We start from the raw sequence: 22,327 nt of genomic DNA, 5'->3' as shown, positions 1-22,327 counted from the left end.
TGACCTAGATGTCCACAGTCTGTCACAAAGCGTGAGTTGCACAGGAGAGTTTCCTCTGGCACTCAGAAGTCTGGCGTGGGCATCCACACTGTAGCCGTGAGCTCTGGTGGGGCTCTCAGGGCTCTTTGGGGTTTGAACCTGGCTCAAGTCTCAGCCTGGTTCCTTCACAGAATCGCAGCACTCCTGTTCCCACTCCATCCTTCTCCGCAGGTTGCCTCCTAACTCTGGGGATCATAAACAGGGCTTCTTCAACCTAAGGAACAAAGGGCTGGGTCTGGGGAGGCAAATACCTCATAAGCACTTGGTGGTAATCCCAGGCCAGATGTGCCAAGGGGTTGGAGCGTTGTTCCAGGCCAGATGTGGAGTTGGGGGAGTGCCCAGCCCCTGCAAGGACTCAGCTCTGTGCTTGACGGGGTCCTCCCTCTGCTCGGTACTCAGATTGGATTTTGCAGCCCTGAACATGTGAAAACCTGTGAACTTCCATTTCCCGTGGACTCCATTGAGAGTCGCTGCAGTGGCTGCCAGAGGTTTCAAAGGTCACCCCAGCTGGGCGGATTAGAACAACAGATCTCCCGGGTGAAGTTGGCTGCCTGGCAGAAGGCAAGTTGCAACATCTGCAAGCAGAGTTAGAACAAAGCCCCTTAACTTTTGCAGTCTGGCTCTGGACTCTGTGGCTCCTGCTCTTTATTCTCCCTTCTCACCAGACCTTGGACAGGAATCTCAGCAGAACAGTGGTGAAGCACAGCTGCCTCGCATCCTGCCTCATGTGACAGCTGCTGGGAAGAGGCCTCCGTAAGGTGTGTGGTTCGCTGCGCGTCTCACTGCCCTGCTGTGCTCTCCAGGGTGGGTTGTGGCAAGTCAGCCTGGCATGGCCAGAGGAGCACCTCCCTGCGGGATTAGGAGCGATTAGGGCATTTGTCAAGATCTGAGTGCACTGAGGGGAGGATTAAGGAGGACAGACTGAGCTGTCAGTGCCTGGGGCATTTGCACATGGGTGGTTTGGCCGCCTCTGATGTGTGCTGGGGCCAGAGGTAGTTCTTTGCAGACTTCCAAGCCTGCTCAGGAGCCCTTCCCTGCAGGAAGGTTTGGTACCTCCAGGAAGCCCTGCACATCCTTGGGGGGTGGCTTAGGAATAGGTCATTCAAAGTGTATGTGCTGCGAATAAAGAAGGGGACTCTGCTGTGTAACTTGATCTCTGATTTTCAAGCCACCCCCAGTTTTTCTGCACTCCCTTTTGGCCATAGTTGAAAGTGTTCTTTTCTGGGGTCAAGAGACAATTTAAAATGCTTTCGATCAAATTAAAGTCCAGTTAACTCGGTGGTGCTTTGAGTGATTAATAATCATGTTACTTATGAAAAACTCCATTTGGAGGTACTTCTGTCCAAACATCTGTGGGGGAGGGGACTTCCAGCTCTTGGGCCACTGCTCTTTTGGGCCCCTTCCCTTGTGTTTTGCTCGTATGCCTCTGTCCTTTGATCTGTATTTAGCTGATATTGAATGCAACCCCGTGGGTGGCTGTGTTTGATTTTAGCCAGGGAACGCTGCTGTGCTGAGAGAGCAGCCCCTCTGGTTTTCTCCTGCAAAATGTGGTCATCAGGCATGATGAAAGATTAGCAAGGAGCAAGGATGCTTTGGCTTCATTTATTTTAGGGACTGAACCTGCGGCCTTTATGTACGCTATGCAAGCACTCTACCCCTGAGCTACATCCCAGCCCTGGCTTGATTTATTTTATTATTAACATTTTTCCAAATATGTTAGTGGCCATTAATTGGCAGTGTGGCAGGAATCTGTTTGTGCTGATGGTGGGAGTGGGCAGGGTGATGGGCTGAGGGTGAATGGATTTGAGGACTGTCCAGCTGGGGACTGGGCTTTGGTTCTGCCTGAGTGATGGCTGAGTGACCCTTCTCCAGAGCACCTCATGGGGGACTGGAGATTTCCTTGCTGTCCTGACTGCCATGTCCCTTTTATGCCTGAAGCCAGCCCCTTCTTAGGGATCAATGGCTCCTGCCTTCTATATTCTTGAAACCAAGTGTGTACCCTTTTATGGAGGGGTACTGGGAATCAAACTTGAGACCTTACACTTGCCAGGCAGACCCTGTGCCGCTGAGCTATATCCCTGGCTCAAGTGTGTATCTTTAGATGGAAGCATGGAGCCTTGAGACTGAAATGGACTTCAGCAGGTCTTAAATCATTATAGCCCTAGACCTGATCTTACCTCTCTAATTTCTAGCTCTCTTGGAAGGGGGAAGTCTTTGTCTTCCAAGCAGGCTTGACAGCAGAAAAGGGCAGTTTGTTCTGTGCCTCTCTTCTCTGGCAACTCCCAGGTCTTTTGCTTTTTATGCTTTTTATGCCTGTGGCTAAGGGGATACTGGGGATAGTAGGAAATGCCTCATTTTGGACCTTGGGAGCTTCCAGGAAGCCAGCAGAGTATGACTTTTCCATCTGATCTTGGTTGCAGTCCCACTTCTCAGCTATGTGACCTTGGGCAAGCATAGCTGGCTTTCTGAGCCCCCTTGGCTTCATCGGAGAAAGGGCGGTAATTAGAACTGCCTGCAGGATTGTGGGGATTGAGCAACTGGTGCATAGCATGATGTCGGCCACATGCTGCGTGGTCAGTGGGCCTCAGGCCTCCTCCTGGCCTTCTCCTGGACTCTGCCATCTGCCTTCTGTGCAGATACCTTGCCTGAAGATAACCAGGCAGTCTTGGCTTCTTGCTCTCCTTGGTGACAGACTCTAGGTCTTTAGCATGGGCCACAAGCAGCTCCCACTTACCAAATGCTTTTTATGCTGTGCTGTGGTCTTATGTACACTCCACTCAAGTCCTCTCTTCCTCCCTGTGAGGTGAGTAGTATTTCCACTGACAGAAAATGGGCCACGAGCATGGAAGTACAGTATCTGGCCCAACCCACAGATACAAAGTGGCAGTGCCCCCAGATTTTTACCAGGGTCACAAAAGTCTGATGCTCATTTTGCCTGCTCCGCCTCCTCCCGAGCTCTGGTCCTGGCTGTTCCTCACCTCAGAGGCAGTGGAGGAGACAGAAGGAGCAGTGTTCTCTCTGGAATATGGTCCTAGGTAGCTATCCTATAGGATATAAGAACTCCATTCCTTTCCGACCCTATTTTACTACATCCACCATACATCATACCCCACAAACACAAACACACATAATATTCACTCCCACACATGTAATTCACTGCTCCATATCTAGCACCTAGTTTGGCCCATTTAGATGCTTAATAAATGTATTTTGAATGAATGACTATATCCTGATTCTTGACATTAAAAATACATGAGAAGATATACCTGTACTCCCATGTTTACTGCAACATTATTCACAATAGCCAAGGTATAGAATCAATCATGGTGTTCCTGGATGGATGATGGAAAAAGAAAGTGTAGTATATATACACTGTGCAATATTATTCACCCATAAGAATAATGAAATCCTGTCATTTTTGACAAAATAATTAGAACTGGAGGACATCATGTTCAGTGAAGCAAGTCAGGCACAGAAAGACAAGCACCACACATTATCATTCATGTGGAAGCTAAAAAAGTTTATTTTGCATAGAAAGGAAACATAGAATAGGATGACTCTAGAGGAGAGAAGATGGGGGTAAGGGATAGAGGGAGGCTGCAGCATCCTCACAGTTTCGGTCAGCTTTCTGCTGCTGTGTCAAAACACCTAAAAAAGTCACCCAGTAGAAGGAAAGATTTGTTTTGGATCACAGTTTTAGAGATTGTGGTCCGTGATCACTGGCTCCTATGGTGAGGCAGTGCATCATGGTGAGGAGTGTGTGCCGGAGGTAGCTGCTTACCTCATGGCAACAAGGAAGTGAACAGTGAGAGAGGAGGGGCCAGGGTCCCAGTATCCTCTTTAGGTTACACCCCCAATGACCTCACTTCCTTCCACTAGGCTCCACCTCCTAAAGGTTGCACCACTACCCAGTAGCCTCACAAGCTGGCAATCAATCCTTTAACATATGAGCCCTTGGGGAACATTCCAGATCCAAACCAGGGCAGGTACCAAGATACAGTTAGATGGCAGGAATAGGTTCTAGTGTTCCACAGAGTAGCAGGGTAATTGTAGCTGCAGCAATTTATTGTATATTTTATAAAAAACTAAAACAGAGGCAGTCAGAAGATTGCAACATGAAGAAATGATACCTGTTTAAGAAGATAGACATGCTAATTACTTTGATTTGATCATTATACATGTTTTGAGTTATCACTGTACTCCATAAGTATGTAAAATTATTGTGCCAACTAAAAATATGTGACTATTTTGAAATCACTCTACAAACACACACAAAACCCAGCAATATAAATATGGAAAAAATTGTTGAATCTAGGTGGTACCTGTCTGGGTTGCTCATTTTATCATTCTTTCCTCTTTCCTATATGTTTGAAAATTTCTGTAATAACATGTTCTATAACATTTCTGTAGCATTACATTCATGTCATTATTTTCCTTGTAAATATACACTCACACAATTAACCACCTGGCATTCCACTGAATATAACCAATTCTCTTGTTGGATATTTAACCACATTTAAAAAATTATATCTAGCATTTGCAATAAATAATGTAATCAGTGTTCTTATATATAAATTTGAAACTGCATCGTTTATTCTTTCCTAATAATGTATTGCTAAAAATAGGGTTATTAAGAAAGAGATGGACAGATTTTTCAGGATCTCTTTGTTTTTTTTTCCAAATTGCTTTCCAAATTGATATCTCCCCTAGGCAGATATGTGCATTCTCATCTCACTACTGTCTCACCTGCATTCTGTGTGCCAATGATGTTGAACCTTTTAGACTTTCAGTGGTACAAAGAGCTCACTAAGGCACATGTGCCAGAGGTTCACCACCACTGACTGTATGCTGTCTTTCTTTTCTAAATGTCAGTTTGATTAGCTTACAAATAATTGCTTGTTCTTAACTTGCATCTTGGATTATTGCTTGGGCTCTTCATTTGTTCACTTGTCATTTGTGATTTGTGGTCTGTCCAGGTCATATAGCCTTTGCCAATTTGTCTGCTGGGGTGATTTCTCCTTAAATGTGTTCTAATTGTTCATTTTCATTGCAAACATTCAGCTCAGATTGTCAGCCATCTTTTAATGTTGCTGACAGTGTATTTGGATATACAGAAAATCTTAATTTTACATGTGAAATTTGACATGCATGTAAATTGAACAGTTCTCTATTTTTCCCCCTTTTATGTCAGCTTCATCCCCTCTTCCCACCAGCCAACACGGAATGCTGTGGGAGGCAAGAGGGTCCGCAGGTAGGAGTAGGAGCTCAGGTCCCACACACCTGGGCTTAGATACCATGTTTACTCCCTACTAAATATATGACCTTTGACCGATTTCTTAATCTTACTGGTCACAATACCTTGCAAATGGAAACATATTTGCTGCGGGCCAGACCTCAAGACAAAAGACTAAACAAATACAGTCACATACCTCCCTAGGAATGGACATCAGGGATTGATATTCTAAATAGGTAGATCACCTTGAAGAGTCACTGACCCAACCCCTTACAGGAAAAGCCCCTGTTCTGTATTCAGGCCCTCTCGCTACGTGACTTGCTTCCCTATTTGATCCCGATTTAATCAATTTTACCTGAACAATTCTTATCGGCTGACCGTAGTTTTGTCCCATCTCATGCCCACCTCGCCATTTCCCATTTTTTCCCCCACCTTGGACCCACCTCACCTTTTGGTTTTGCTCTATAAAATCCCTAGGAAAGACAGAGTGCTCGGCAACTCACTCGGGCTCCTTTCTGTCCCTCTCTGGGACAGAAGCTTTCTTTCCCTCAATAAATTCTGCTCTTAACCTCAAAAAAAAATCTTACTGGCCACAGCTTGCTAATCACTGAAATCAGGATGATGAAATTATCTGTGTCATAGTGTTGTTGTAAGGAGCAAGTATGCTTAGTACAGTTCCTGATGTACAGAAAGGGCTAGGTAAGTATTTGCTTTTATTATTGCTTACTGCACTGAGCCTGGGAAGTCCCACCATTTGGAAAGGAATTTTGTTTGCAAAGCTAATTCCTTATCAAGAATTATCTTTTTTCTAAAGGAGAAAGCCGAGTTTGCCAAACCTGTTACAAAGCTGGTCACTCTGTTCTCATAACTTGTACTTCAAAAGATACGGCCCTATTTTATTTTTGTTAGATATTAATTATAAACAAGCTACTTATGTGCCCCAGGTACCACTGTTCCTTTGAGTCCCTTAGCCTGACCTGTAGCATGAGACTTAAGTGTGTGATTGAATAGCCTAAGAAAAGCACAACTTTGCTTTGCACAGAAAAGCAAAAACTAAGAATTTGACATCTTTCCCACTAGCAGATGCGTGTCCCGTGCCATGTGCCAGGCCCCAGGGACTCTGTGGTATGTCGTCCCCATCTGGAGCTGTCTCAGTCTGCTAAGGCCCCACCTGAGCTTGGAGCCTGGAACAGGCATAGTTAAGTTGTGTTCCAGATGGTGATGATAGTGACTGGAGTGTGACTACCTAGCTTTCCTCAGCTGCAGCCTGTTTTCTGACCCTGTCCTCTGGCTTTTGGACCCTGCTGCCCCACCATCATTCCTGTCTTTATTTATGAGAGCCAAAACTGGTTTCTTTTGTTTTGTTTCTTTTTTTTGTTGTTGTTCACAACAAAGAACTCAGGTCCTGGGATCTGAACCCAGGCCTTCGCACTGAGCTATCTCCCCTGCCCTTTTTTTTCCTTCCCTGAGAATAGGGTCTTAGCACGTTGCTAAGTTGCCTAGGCTGAGCCCAGACTTGCAGTCCTCCTGCCTCAGGCTCCTGGAGTGCTGGGATGCACCACAATACCCAGCTATAATTCCACCTTGAAGGGAAACCCTAAGGAAATCGTTAGGAATTCAGAGGTAGATTTTGTCACAAAAAGGCTCATGCAGAATTTCTTCCTATAAAACATTTACAGATTGTCCAGGTGGCCAACAGTAGGGAGATAATCATACACCCATATGATGGAATACTTTGAATCCAATTTCTTAAAGGCAGCTTTAGGAAAAATTGTGAGAAAAAATATTTTTTCTGTATCTTTCTTTCCACCAGGTAAAATGCATATTTTTCTACATTCATAAAAATAAAATCACATCATAGAATTTAGAAGGTTTCCCGTGTTTCTCCTTTGAGCTATTTGGTGTGGCTAAAAACACCTCTGGGACCTGGTAAACCAGGGTTCACTCCTAGGTCAGCTGTGGAATGGGTCAGTCATTCCACCTGTTTAAATTCAGCTTCCTCATTTGCAAAATGTTCATCAGACCTTGATTATTACAGCTGAATAAGTGCATAGGCTCTGGTGCTCTGTTGCATAGTAGGGGCTCTGTCATTAGCAATAATACATTTCAACATAGCTAGGGAAAAGGATTTTGAGTTTTATCACTGCAAAGAAATGGTAAGTGCTTAAAATGATGGACATGCTAACTACCCTGATTTGATCATAACCCAACATATACATGTACCAAAATAATCACACTGTACCCCATAAATATGTGCAATTATTATGTGTCAGTCAAAAATAAATAAAGTAAGCGGGGCATGGTGGTGCACACCTGTGGGAGGCTGAGGCAGGAGGATTGCTGGGAGTTCGGGGCCAGCCTGGGATACATAGTGAGTTCAAAGCCAGCCTGAACAACAAAAATTAATAAAGTAAAAAACAACAAATATGTATCATCTTCCTTATAATGTTTGGAACAGAGTGAGTGTTCAATAAATGATTATCTATTATTTTTACACATTGGTATTTTCCAGGGTTTGCCATGAAATGTATATAAACTTGAGAATAACTGAACACTCCAAAAGAGTCAAACATTGCTGCAACGGCTAGTCACGTATTCTAGCTTCTTGCATCAGCCTGTTTGTTCCTGTGAGCCTGGCAGCTGCACCATGTCTGGTCTGTTCTCGGGCCTAGACCAGCAGTCCGGGTCTGAAGTATTCTTGTCAGTGATGATGTCATTTTGCCCTGTGTTGTTTTGCAAGTGACCCAAGGGCCTATTTTAAACAGATAAAATGCTTCCTTTCTCTGAAATTTTCTGACCTTTGAGCCTTTTCCACAATGTAGTTACCAGTGTGTTCTGTCCTATCATTCAGCCAGATTCTCTCCTCCCTTCCCCATAACAATCTGCAGCTCCTTCTTTTCTTGGAGTATGGTTGCCATTTTTCTGTAGCCTATAAGTTCCTGTAGTTCAACAGCTTTGGAGTACGGGTGCCATTTTTCTGTAGCCTATAAGTTCCTGTAGTTCAACAGTTTTTACCTCCCACACAAGTGGCTCCATATAGAATGAGCATTCTGAGGGGTCAGTGACTCTTCAGTGCAGATTTGAGTGACCTGTCATTAAACCTCTGTACCGTCTCTGTTCTTGTTCCTGCCTTCCTTTCCTAGAAGACGGGAGCAAGGAGAGATGGAAGGTTCTTCAGAGGGTACTGCCTCACGCTGGGGCCTCCTTGGAGAAGTTACCAGAATTCTGGGGAACACCAAGAAGACTGGGCACCTGCTCCTCCTCGGACCAAAACACCCTCAGGCTCGGCCATGATGCCCTGAGAGTGAAAGTACTGTGCTGGGCCTGATCTGACCCATCCCCTTCCTTCCTTTTGCAGAATATGGGAGATGTGAAGCTGGTTGCCTCATCACATGTTTCCAAAACCTCCCTGAGTGTGGATCCTTCAAGGACTGGCTCCGCACCGCTGATGGAGGCCCCTGCTTTCATTCTGCCCCCTCGGAACCTCTGCGTCAAAGAAGGAGCCACAGCCAAGTTTGAAGGGAGGGTAAGAAGCGTGGCTGGATGGGAGGCTTACAGTGGGCTGGGCAGGGCCTTCACTCCTTCTGGAAGCTTTTCTTCAGCAGGCCAGAAATCATAGAAGACTTGGTCTTCTTTTGGGCCTTCATATAACTGAGTACCACTTTGCTCTGTTTCTTTCATTTGTGAAGGATTTTAGTCATTGGAGAACTCAGCAATGGAGAGGGACATATAAGCTGACCATCCTGAGTATTTGGCACTGATGTAGGTTGAGTTCTGTGGTACATGCTGCCTAATCATAGAAGACATGGCCTGATGGCAGAAAGAATCCAGCTTGGATGTAAATATGTGCCCCACATCTGGGCAACTGAGAATCCACTGATTTTTCTCTCTTGCATTTTCCCTGGTGGGAGTATTTGATTAGTTGACCTTGAGCAATGGATGAGAGATGATGGGATGAGACCCCTTGTGTAAGTCTTGTTCTTTTATGAGGCTTCCATTTCCTCTTTTTCAAATGGACAGGACGTGACATTTCCATATCACTTTGTAGGAGTGACAAGTAGGAGAAGACAAGGACATCAAAGAGTAGCAGTAAGACTGCCTAACATTGTGCCCCGTCAGAAAGAAGAAGATTGGATGGGGAGGCTGGGACTGTTGGTGGCCTCTATCACTATGAAGGCTGTTCTGTTGTCCTTATTCTGGTTGCCATCCTCTTGTCTCCATAACAGGAGGCAAAGTAGTGACGGGAAGATGCTGGGTGCTCGGAAATGGCTTAGATAACCATAAAAAGGGATGAAGGGCTGATTCACTCTAGAGTATTGATGAACCTTGGAAACATTTTAAGTGAAAGAAGCTGGTCAAAAGTAATGAATACTGCATGATTTTATATGTACAGATGTCCAGAATGGGAACATGTGTCAAGACAGAAATAGGGCAGGAAGGAGCAGGGGGTGGAGCGTGGTGGCCAATAGGTGCAGAGTTTGTTGTGGGGATGAAAATGGTATGAAATTAGAGTTGCACAACTTCACAGACATAAAACACTGGTTTATAGCCATGAAAACTAGACATTGCAGAAATGCCTTAGACAGCAAAGTTGATCCTATTTCTACCCTCTACAGTTTCTGAGAGAGGAGCTCCTTCCTCATTTCAGGCAGACATGAAGGTAAAGAGACAGTTGGCTTCCTCACACCCCATGCTGCCCTTGCTTTTATTGCTGCCTTTGCGTTGTGCAATTTGGGACCTTTATGGAGTGAGCACTGGCCCAGCAGGCAGCACACCTGAGGTCTTACGTCTTCAGTAAATCTCAGGTTTCCTTATCTGAGAAAAATCAGCTGGGCTTTCTTAGTCTGCAGGGCATGAGAAGAAAAGCTGAATGTAAAAGGAATTTCAGGAAGTCTAAAGGTGTAGCAACACAGCATTTTTTTTACTGAGTCAAAATTAACATATCATACATTTAACTGTTTTAAAGTGAACAATTCGGTGTCATTTGATGCATTCACAATGTTCTGTCAGCCAGATTTCTGTTAAGAGTAACAAAATACCTGAGATGAATCAACTTATTTGGAGGAAAGGTTTATTTGTGTTCATGGTTAAAGAGGTTTCAGCCCATGGTTGGTGGCTTGGCCCCATGTTTTGAGCGTGTGACAAGGCAGACCTTCATGGTGAGGAGCACATGGTAAAGAAAGCTGTTCATCTCATGGTGGCCAGGGAACAGAGAGAGACACAGGGAGGGGATGGAGTCCTAATACCCACTTCAAGGACAGGCTTCCAACTACTGCCCTGATGGTATAAATCAAGCCAGATGCTCACAAAGAAAATGCTACACTTCAAGAATACTGCAGTGAACATTGCTACAGTTTGGGTCTTGAATGACTAAAGATCCCTGTGTTAAGGCTGGGTTCCTAGCCCACAGCACGACTGGGAGGTGGAGGAACCCTGAGGAGGAGGGACCTAGATGGAAGTTAGGTCACTGGATGCAGACTCTGTCTGTGCTTGATGAGCCGGAGTTCGGGGCTACTTTCCACACCCCACCTGATGAGGACTGGTCTAGAACAGTGACTGGAAACGTATTGGTGCATAGTGGCGCAGAGGCAGACTCTCCCAGAGGTGTGTTTGGACAGGGTCTGGCTAACTCCAGGGGAGAAGCTGTAGGAGAAAGTGTTCTGTAAATTAGTGTGCTGCCAATGTGTGTCATTTCTGCAGCAAAGAACGAGATGTTTGCTCCAGGGAAGGACCACCTCCAGTAACCCAGAACAAGGAGGCTGGTTATTTCAATACCAGAGAGAAAGGTGAACTGGGGACATTCCTGTCCTGGTGCCCTCACAGGAGTAAAAAGCAAGAGTTGTTGCCACAGAGTGTTGCAGCTTTGAGCAGCAGTTTCTGGCTATGAAAGACTGGGTCCCCAAGGTGGATCCCCCTGCCCCTGATAACCTCTGCTGATGCCTCATGACCCTGCTCACAGCGCTCTGCCTCCCATTGGACACACAACCTGCTCAGACCAGAACTCAAGGCTTGGTGTCTCCATAGGGCCTCAGATGTGTGGGGACTGGGTTCCTGCAGCTCTTCAAAGCAAGTGTTTTTAAATGGTGCCTTCATTATTCAGTTCTGTCCCCACCGTCCACGTTACAGCCCAGGAGGCCTCTTTCTTTCCACTGCCCACTTTCCTCAGCCAGCTCCCTAGCCCCTCTCCTGAGTTGTAACCCCTGATGAAGGATCTCTAGGACGTGAGCTCCCTCACCCCGAGAAACACAGCGGACACCAGAAGCATGAGCAAGTTACACAGGTTTGCTCCTATCACCTGCAGAGCTGGTGGGTGCAGTGGGTTCACTTGTACTTTTTGCTTTTATTCCTGAAAGAGGCAAACACTGCCTCCACCACCCTATCTGCCATTTCTTCCGTGTATAATTTTTGTACAAAAGCCTAATTGAGCCCCTTCCTGCAATAAAACACCTGTTCCTGTCGGGAAGATGAGAGTGACTTGAGCATCGCCCTCATCTCTGTGGGTCTCAGTCCTGCACATCCTTTAGGGCTTTTTCCACTTCATGGAAGATGCTCCAGACAGCCAGCACATGACCCATTGCCAGTCCCCCTTTTCCATGTTAGAAGCCACTCTGGGAGCCACCTTTGCAGCTCAGAGTGGCCCAGTGACACATTTGAGCTGAACTCATTGAGGGAGCTTCTGGGAAAGGTCTTTCCTTCTGTTTAAAAGGGAAAAAATTAAAAAGGTACCATTGGTGGTCTCTTATTCCACTCCTCCTCACTTCCTACCTTGTGCTTAAAGAACCACTTTTAAACCATGAGGCAAGAAGCCAGCACACTAAGGATTGGTTGGGGGCAGGAAGGGAACATAGTAGAGGGAAGAGAGAGGACCAGCAGCTAAGAGACAAAAACCCTGAGGCTGAAAGACTCCTCATCGTAAGATCTTTGGCTGCAGTTGCTCACACAGTAAATTTTATAAAAATAATTCCTAACTAATGAACACCTCATGAGATGCATCTGGAGTCAGTACCCCCTTAAATGATGGTGTTACATAGGGGAGAAGACATAGCACCAGGAGAAGCTAAGAAACTCTTTCAGAACTTACCACTTTTATTCACGATGCTGGGCTGCAGTATTCTGAGTTGAATGTCGCTGTGCAAGTTAAAACATTCTAGAAGAACTCATGCCTCCCAGCTCTGGCCATTTGGGTTGAAGCAGCCAAACCTGGGCACGGAAGCAGCCATCCCTGTGGAGGTGTGTGGTGAACTAAAGGCTTCACGGAGCAATGCTATTTAATCAGGGCCACTTGACTCAATCTGTCTTGGCTAAAGCTACTTTTTTTTTTTTTTTTTTTTTTTTTTTTGCGTCTGCAAGCCCAAAGCTTAAGAATGGTATATTTTCTGAAACTTACAAGCTTTTGTCTCCTTTTCTCATCAGTGCTGCCTTTAGACCTCAGAGCCCCTGCCTGAGGTCAAATTCTAGAAACCTCCATCCAGCTGTACTCTCTCCTAAGGCAGGAGGTCTGTGCCCACTGGCATCAAACTGTTCCCTATGCACTGGGCACCTGGGATCGAGGACCTCTCTGCCAGGTAGGCCTGAGTATCTCCCAAAGCCTGCATGGACCTCTTCCTTGTGCGAAGTCACTGGGGGCCTGAGTGGCATGGTTAGGGTCATTTGTTTGTGCTGGGGCTCTGTGGCTCAGGAAAACCCCCCAGACAGGAGGTGGGTAAGGTGGAACTGCACTGCTGCTATGAGAGGCACTGCTGGGCCTTGGTGCTCGCTGGGGCTTCTGTGTGCGCAGAGTCAGGTGCCAGAAGTCATGGCTGACTGAGATGCCTTTTGCTGCTCTCTGGCCCATGTGGGTGGCTGCAGTGTGGATGTTCTGGTTTCTCCACCCAAAGTTCAGTATGAAAAGAGTTGGTGGTAGGAAAAATACTGAAATTACTGGAGATTTCTTCCCCTTTGCCCTGGAATGTATTCTTATTAAAAAAAAGAAAAAGAAAAAAAAAAAAAAAAGCAAATGTGGTTACAGGCCCTGACTATACTGCAGATCTGAGGAGCTAATACTTTAGTGCCTTTGTGTGTGTGTGCTGCGGGAATGGAACCCAAGGCCTCACACGTGCTAGGCAAGTGCTCTAGATGCACCCTCGGCACACTTCAGTGCCTCTTGAGGTTTCAACCTGACTGCTGGTCCATCACTGACAGGAGTCTTGGGATAAACCTGGCCTTCTCAAGGCGTGTCCATGTATAAGGTGTGGAGAGCAGGAGAAGGGAACATAAGGAGACCTGACCCAGAAAGGTGGGTGATTCCTTAGTTTCCACTTTAGCTGGCAGGGGTATGTTTCTGCTGCTCTGATGAAACACATGAGACTAACAACTTCAAGGAGGAAAGGGGTTTTTGGCTTACAGTTTCACAGGTTTCAGCCCCTGGTCAGCTGATTTCATTGTGTCCAGCCCTGTGGTGAAGAAGAAAGCTGCTCACCTTATGGGGTCAGAAGCAGAGAAAGACAGAGAGACAGAGAGGAAGAGGATGGAGGCCAGATGTAGGCCCCAAGGCCACATTCTCTGATCTTCTCTCTTCAACTAAGCCCTACTCCTAAGGGTCTATCATCTCCCATTAATGCCATTAGACTTTGAATCCATCAATGGCTCCATCCGCTGATGAAGTTAGAGACCCACAAGCCAATCATCTTCCAAAAGTCCCACCTCTGAGTATTGCTGCATTGGGGACCGAATCTTCAACACATGAGCCTTTCAAGGATGCTCCAGATCCAAAACATAACAGATACCATCCTTTGCCCAGTACCTTCTTCCCAGTTCACTCCCAACTCAGAAGTATTCAGCTGCAAGTCATGGTGCCTCAAGAAGTTCAAAGTAAGAGTCTGCCTGCTGTTGGTCCTCAGGAGTCTTGGTGGTGTGGTTCTGGAGGAGGATGTGTGTGTATAAAACAGCAGGATGTGACTGTGTGTCATTAGACACTTGAATACGTTCCATAAGTAGTTTGTGCTATAGGAATTTAGAGATGAAGGTGTGGCCTGGAGTGGCATGAAGATTGGTTCCTGGCTTCTGACTTCTGCCCTCCCCATTCATCTGTCCACCTGTGCATTTACTGATTTGCAACTTGCACTTTCTACTTTGCATTATTTAGCATTCTTTCTTCATATCGCCAGATTGATCCACAGTATAGATCAAATTCTGGAGCTTTTTAACTTTCAGTTATTCCCTCTGAATGTCTAGAATATGCATGAGTCAGTTTTAGTCCATATCAATTTGTAATTTTAGTTATTGTCTATCATCTTTTGCTTCCTTCATGAGAGTCAGTTTTGAGTAAGATATTCACTAGTGTGTGGCTATTTAAATTAAGATTAATTAAAATGAAATAAAATTGAAAATTCATCTCTTAAGTTACCCTACCATGTTATAAATGCTCCATAGCCACATGAGACCAATAGCTATCATGTTGGACAGCACACATTATTGACATTTCCATCATCACCAAAAATCCTATTGGGCAAGACTGATCATACTTAATTCAGTTCTTTTGTGTTGGTGATCCATAGTTAGAAGATGCATTGAAAACAGTTGTTCCATGCACAATGGAAATAAGGCAGTGAGTTCTCGAGAATTTACTTAGGATATATTTGAAGAACTGCGTCGTCTCTTGTTGAGAGAGTATGTGTCCTTCATCTTTGCTGAAGAAAGCTAACCTTGGTTTCCCAGCAAGCTTGAATGTGCTCCCCAAATTTGCACAGCTGTCATTCCAGGGTACCACAGAATTTCCAAAGCAGGAGGATGGGAAATAGGACACACACTGCCGAAACTTTACAACTGTTGGCAGTTGGTGGCCAACTTTAGGCTCAAAATGGTGTGGTGAACAGACTTTTTTTTTTTTTTTTTTGTCTTTTTGAGATATTGTCTTGCTATGCAGTTCAGGGTGGCCTTAGACTCACTTTGTAGCCCAGGCTGGTCTCAAACTCACAACGATCCTCCTGCCTCAGCCTCCCGAGTGCTGGGATTACAGGCATGTACCACCACACCCGATGAATAGATTTATTAACCACACCCACCCCCAAATATGCCACAATTAGAGAAGTTCAAGTGAGAGAGTGTATGCCTGTAATCCCAGCTACTCTGGGGGCTGATGCAAGAAGATCACAAGTGTGAGGTAGGCCTGGGGAACTTAAGTTGTCTGAAAATAATAAAAAGAGCTAGGGTGTAACTCAGTGATAGACCACTTGCCTAGCATGTCCTAGGTTCAGTTCCCAGTAGTAGAAAAAAAAATCCAAAAAGGATAAATTCAGAGCTGCACTAAAAACAGAAGAGGGCATTAGTGGCTGAGAGATTTCCTTAGGATTGCATTGAAGGCTCTACAGCAGAGATAGCTAACCTTTTAGCCCTTTCAATGATAACAAACAGCCCGCCACAGCACGCATGCCATGATTTCACCACCACTGCTCTATAGGGTCTGCCCACCAGAACAGATAAGGGAAAAGGCCTTGGCAAGAGAGGGAGCCGTATGTTTGAGATTAAAGAATTCTAAGAGTATAAGTAGACTGTGGGATAGAAATCAGGGTGATTGACCATTTGTATGGTTTATTAACCATCTGAATGATTCACTAACCATCTATATAGACAAAACTGAAACTCCTAGTGCAGATATTATCGACACCTCAAGAAAAAAACTTTTACTTTGCCATAAGGTAGAAATCATCAGATGTGCTGTCCACTCCCTTCAGACAGATGCTAAGTCAGTCTGCCCAGAGACATGCCCCATGTGGAGCACTTGTTCAGGGAGACAGATCCACACCCTAGAGGCAGGAAAGCCACCATGACTGCCTGCACTGGGAAACCAGTCCTTCAGTCAGTGACTGTGAATCACTCCTTCATGGCCACCAGACATTTGAGGCCAATGTGTATACAATATAATATTGCCATCAAGAAAATTGCTCTGTTTTTATGATCAACCCATAGGTACTGTTCAATAGTGTCAATTATACTTACAGAACAGAAAATAAATTCTTAAGCTTTGGGAAAGTAAAGCCGTGGTGAATGGTAAGGAAGAGGCTGGGAAAGAAAATTATAAGAACACTAAAGTCCTCATCTTACCCAGTGGGAAGAGAAGAGATATTATCTAAAATGGATGGGTCAAGAAACAGAGGTTTAAGTGTATGACTTAAAATCTTAGTGATAAAGGTAAAAAATGGTCAACTTATCGGCCAGATTTGGTACAGAGACCTTTTGTATTTGGCTGGTGGTGTTTTCAAAAAGTTTGAGCTAAGATTTACAAGTGGGAAGCTTACTACACAATTTATGAGTGGTTGTTCATAAAAATCTGGCACCATTTCCTCATGGCCACTCTTGCTCAGTGGGTGCTGTCCGCTGTCCGTTGGGTCGAAGCACGTGTTGCCCACATTGCTAATCTCCTCATTCCCAGCCACCTCCTAACACAAAGGTCAAGGGCCTGTTGCCCAGTTTGACTTTGCTGTTTTTCTTCCCTTCCCATTCGCAGTGGGACAGCAGAAAATGGGCAGGAAGCACCTCCAGATATTTCTTGCTTAGATCCACTTTCTGTATTTGGGTTTCCTTCCCAAACTCCGGGGGTGTTTGAGTTTGCGATCTCACTATAAATGCCCAGTAAAAGATCTAAAAATCAAAACAGGTTGGAAAGGGGAAAGCACTGTAAGCTATGGAAATGTTTCATCTTTCATAGTGGAACAAGTGATGTCTAAATTGTTAAATCAAAAGTAGGAGCCAAGTTTGGTGGCATAGTCTGGAATCGCAGAACTCTGAGAGGATGAGACAGGAGGATCACAAGTTCAGGCCCAACCTGGGGAGCATAGGGACTTTATCCAAGACCTGTCTAAAAATAGGTAAATAAAAATTAAAAGGCTGGGATGTAGCTTGGTGTGAAGGCCCTGGGTTAAATCTCCAATACTGAAAAGAAACAAGGCACAAGGAAGTTAAGAGGAGAGTGGTGGACCTGAATGGGAGGAAGGAAAGGCATGGGAAGGGTGGACTAGCAGGTACTGAGTGACAGTTAGACAGCAGCCGGAAGTGCTGAGGTGTATACAGTAGGGTGGCGGTAGATGACAATAATAATGTACTGCACCTTTCATAAAGCCACAAGAAAGGATTTTGAAAGTTTTCAGCATAAAAAATGATCAATGTTTGAGGAGCTAGATATGTTTAATCTGATTCAAAAATTTTACAATGTGTACATATATCAAAACATTACATAGCACTATAAACTATAGCATGTATAGTTTTCACGTTTGTGTCACTTAATAAAAAAAGAAATAGATACAGACTGTTACTTAAAAGTATGAAAGTGATAAGAGTAAGAGGGAAAGAAACCCTTTGCCAATTTATATACCCTCAGGTCCTCTACAGTTTTTCATATTTATATACATTCATATGGCTGGGATTTTTAACCAGTAGATAGAAATTACCTTTATAATTTAAAAAGTGTAACAAAATGCCTATAACAATATTTGGTATAGCTTTCTGAGTTTAGTGTCCAGATTCTATCTGGTAAATGTTCCAAGTTGAACAATTTAAATTGAAAAAAAAAAGACAAAGTTTGGGCACAGAAAAACATGTAACTGCGTCAAAATGCATTACGCAATACTGCTGGCAGTTAAACAAGTGGAAATTAAAATGCCTTTCAAGTATTTATGTACCTGACAGACTAGCAAAATAAAAGCTACCAAGAGCTCAGTGGCAGGCTGTGAGGAGAGAGGTTTCCTTTGCCGGAAGCACTAAGGATTGGTGTAGCCTTTGTGGGGCTCAAATGGTAAGATGTCACAGGGGCAGTAAAACCATTGATACGTTGTGCCAAGGATTCCACCGCTGACACTAGTTTAACTCTCAAAGGAGAAGGGAAAATGTAGTTGGCACAGAGATGTTCAGAGCACTTTTCATAATAGCAAAAAGAGGAATCAGTTTGTGCTCAGAGGAAGATCATTAAATAAACCTCAGCATGGCAAATATTACATCATCGAACACTTGGCATTTCTGATGGTTCCTTCCGTAAGTGGAAATGTGTGTAAATAACATAAGTGGAAAGGGCAATGTGCATAGACAATAACAGTACACAAAATCACCGATGTGTTCACTGCCTGAAGCTTGAAGAGGATTTGGAAGCGTGTAAGTAGCATTTTTTGTGGGAAGTTCTTTGTATACATTTTTAAAATGTCTTGGAGACAGTTTTGTGTCAGAGAAAAGAAGCTGGTGCTGTCCAGATAGGTCTGTCTCTGCTAAGAGGCAGGGGGTTCCTGTTGTGTGAACTGTTTCCCATTATAATGACTGACTGTCTTAAAATGGAAACAAGCTCAAATGACACAGTGAACCACAAGATGGTCCCCGATTAGGGAGTTCTTACTCTGTGCGCTCCACTTGGCCAAGGCCCAGGGCTCTGGGGCTGGGCATTAGTGAGGCTCTGAGAGGCACAGGAGTGGAAGATGGCACCCAGGCGAGGGCATTTGTCCCACTCATGCAATTCCACAGAACTGGGTACGTTCAGACCTCTTACTATATGTAACGCCTTCCAAATTCAAAGTTAGTGATTTAAAGATGCTACTTTTTTTGTTTGTTTTTGTTTTTGTTTTTGTTTTTTTAAATGACCACAAGTTGAATTTCTTCTGTGCTCAAGATGCTGGGAATACAAAGAAAAAGCAAACGTGACTGACACCTTCGAGGATCTTGCAACAAATGAGTTATCTATTGGGAACCAGAAAATTAATCTTTTCCTCTTCTGTGAAGCATTTCCCAGCTCACCCTTCCCCTGTATTCTCTTCCATTGCCACATTCCAGGAGGCTTATACTCTGCACTCTACAATTTAGAATTTAATTAGATGATTAACATAATGTGCTGTGGAAAGATCTCTGGACTGAGGATCTAGTTGCTAAGAGTTGCCTTCAAACTTTCAACAAACCACTACACCTCCCTGAATTTTAGATTCCTTCTTGTGAAGTCATGGTTTGGATGATCCTTAAAAGGCCATTTTAGTTCTGAAATTCTGTGACTTAGATATTATAGTATGTGATCTGTTTCATGTACCTTACTTTTTAAAAGCACACCTCCATGCCAGCTCCCAGTAGGTAGATGCCTGGTAAAGAGAGATTATTTTTTGTTCAGTTCACAAATTTTCTAAATATTCTCTTGTCTTCTTCAAGTAATGTTCTGTATTTATTCTAGGCAGATTTTGAGTGTTTGGGTCCGATTTACTCAGTTAATGCTTACTGTGCATTTTACCACTAGCACGAAGGTTGGTGTTTAGAACTGACGTGGGTGAGGAGGTTGAACCATCATTTGTGAAGACTGTTGCATTGAGACCTACAAACCAGGTTGGGAGCTGAAGCATATAATTCAAACAGTTGTTTCCATTTTTGACATATTATTTGCTTATTCTGGGTCTGTTTGTATCTTGGTGGTAGAGTTTCTTGTATAGTTTATTCTGATTACATCTTATTTTTAATGATATGCTGTACTTTGTGCAACATCTTACAGTGTACGAAACCCTTCCAGGTTGAGAGCAGTGGGCACTAATTGCCTCTCTCCCATTGCTCAACCTTGGAGAACATTCTGCAGAATTCAGTGGGGTGACATGTATGCAGGGAGGACCAAGGACTCTCAGGGGACAGTGCTCTCCAGGAAAGCCAGATAAAAGACGAGGCCTGCCGTCTGATCGTCTTCTCTGAGTCAGGTCTCTCCCTCCATCTGTGGGTGGGCGGAGGCACTGAAGACTTGGGGGCTCATGTTCCCAGGTGTTTGTCCTCCTGTACCTTCCAGGCTGCAGGACCCCTTTGGTGAGGTCCTTCCTAGCAAGTGGCTTCAAGTGCTTCTTTTGGGTCAGAATCTTTCTGCAGTGTTGAGTCCAGGCTTGCTGCCTGGCCTTTAGCTTTCTCAACCATGCAGGGTCAGTTCCCTTAACCAGCTCTATACTCATTGCCCTGCTAGCCAGACCTGTGCTATGCACCAGGATCCCTGAGCGGGTCCTCTTCGACTTCTGTCATCTTCTCTAACTGGAGTCCACATCCCAAGTCTATCAGAGTACTAACCAGCTTCTTCCAAATGTCTCCTCTTCCAGGAAGCCCACCCTGCTTGTCCTTTCTTGTTATGCTACACACCTTTGGCTTTGTGTTCTGCATGTTTAGGTACTTGTCACCGGAATGACAGCCCCCTGAGGGAAAGTTCTTACTCATCTGTGAGTTCCCCAAGGCCTCTAGGATGGAGCCCCACCCATCACTGAGTGAGGGTGGATTTAAATACAGTAGATTAGGGCGCTGCAGTCAGCCTGGCAATGCCAAAATGCCATCCTCTCAACCTTTGGCTGGTAGTTTGTTGATTTTCACAGATCTGGTTTCTCTTCACACCACTGGTGTGATCTGGAGGGAGGGCTGGCCTTGCGGTCATGAGCCTAGGTATCGGTCTCTAATGCACTCTGACCTCTGGACTTGAGTTGCTTCATCTATGGAATGAGGAGGTCAAACCAGATGACTTCTGGGCCTCTGCCTGCTCCAGCATTCCACGATGTCATAAGAACAAAATGTAAACAAGATTTTGGAGTAGGGACCTCACTGTTCTCTTAGTGTGCTCGCCAGTTGACCCCTGGTGACATGGGACAGTTGTGGCTCTCCAGGTTGACTGCACGAGGCAGTTGCAGGTTGGTTTGCTTCTGTAACATGGAGGACCTCTGGAATAAAAAGGTGATGGAGATCCATGATACTCTCCCTGCATTCAGAGGATTCACATCCTGAAACCGCTGCAGCTCTAGGTTTGCTCCTTCCATACCTGTGCCACACTCTGCAACGCTGAGTGCTGGGTGCTGTGAGGGGACCTAGGACTTGTGCTCTGGTGACCCCTTCCAGTCTAGTCCCTGTCCCCTACGTCTGCTCAAGGACTCTGAAATGAAAGGGGTGGGGATGGTGGTGGTGAACAGATACCTGTGTCCTGACAGCTGGCTTCATGACTGTGAAGCTGAGGAATAAACTTGCTTGTTTGTCTCTCGTTTGGTGACATGCTGAGTCCCCAGGCAGCTACTTTGTGAAGTGCAGGTGCCTCTCACTAGAAAACCCCAGCAGGACTACAGGCGGTATGAAGCGGGGCCTGCTGGGAGCTGGGGTTGAGAGGCCGTGTGCCATCTCACCCTGGGAGGGAGGCCTGCCTGTGAAGTGTGAAGGACTTGGCTCAGCCCAGCTCCAAACTCTGGCAAGCCAGACAGGGGAGTGAAAAATAAGCCTGGAATAGTCTGAGCCAGGAAGACAAGGAAAATCAAATCAAATCTGGATCCTGATTTGAAAGGCTTTAGGCTGAGGGGAGCCAGGCACCTGAACATACTTTCCACAGCCTGTCACACTGGGCTTGCATCATCCGCAAGCAATGAGGGCGAATGGAGCCCACTGAGTCTATCGAATGCCCTACTCCTGGGCCAGAGGAGAGGAGACCTGTCCCTACAGCATGCAGGGCAAGGGGCTGTTTCTGGAACAGTCTAGCACCAGTCAGCCCCCCATACATGTAGTGAACCCTGGTGCATGATTAATGGATTATTTGGGGTGGAGTTCTTTTGTAATAAAGTCAGATCAGTCCCCACCTTCACCCCTGGGATGAAATGCTAGCCATCTTCATGCCTGCATCCTGAGTGGAGGCTCTGTAGAATGGGCCTATCAGGATCCCCTGGGCACCTAGACCTGCCAAGGTTAGACCAAGGGCTCTGCTTGGAACACACTGTCCATGGGCAGGTTACTGTGTAAACCACTAAAGGGAGAGTGCTGGCTTCAGAGATGGAAGCAAAGGTCACACTGCAGGTTTTAGTTGCCCAGAGCACATGGGACATGGCCAAACAGTAGAAGTAGCTGGACTTCTGCTTGTTGCCTGACTTCTGAGAATGGCATGTCTGACCATCTTGTTATGGGAAGGGATCTCTGTAGATGGGCTACTTAGGTTCATGGCTGACTCATCCATCACTGATTCTCGGCCCTTTTTTCCCCACTGTCACCCACCTAAGGAGCCCTCGATGAAAATCTAATACTACAGATGCACTCTCTGTTTATGTGCTGTAGATTCAAATGTAGGAGTTT

The 22,327-nt window shown here is 45.2% G+C and overlaps 1 protein-coding gene across 4 annotated transcripts in view; it reads left to right on the top strand.

Moving 5' to 3' along the window:
• Mylk (myosin light chain kinase) overlaps positions 1-22,327 on the top strand; it is a 248,001-nt gene that overhangs the window by 68,770 nt on the left and 156,904 nt on the right. For 2 of the 4 annotated variants that reach the window (XM_013515195.1, XM_013515193.1), the window contains one exon: positions 8,631-8,798. In XM_013515195.1, coding sequence (XP_013370649.1) covers positions 8,634-8,798 — 165 coding nt within the window. In that variant the 5' untranslated portion in view covers positions 8,631-8,633. Of the gene's footprint in view, positions 1-581; positions 798-8,630; positions 8,799-22,327 lie in introns of those variants that run through there. The other 2 variants (XM_013515194.1, XM_013515196.1) reach the window with 2 other exon arrangements.

Source organism: Chinchilla lanigera, unplaced genomic scaffold (assembly GCF_000276665.1).
Source record: "Chinchilla lanigera isolate Chin_1 unplaced genomic scaffold, ChiLan1.0 scaffold00026, whole genome shotgun sequence".
NCBI lineage: Eukaryota > Metazoa > Chordata > Mammalia > Rodentia > Chinchillidae > Chinchilla > Chinchilla lanigera.
The sequence above is the reverse complement of the archived record's forward strand: the minus strand, read 5'-3'. Positions and strand labels throughout refer to the sequence as shown.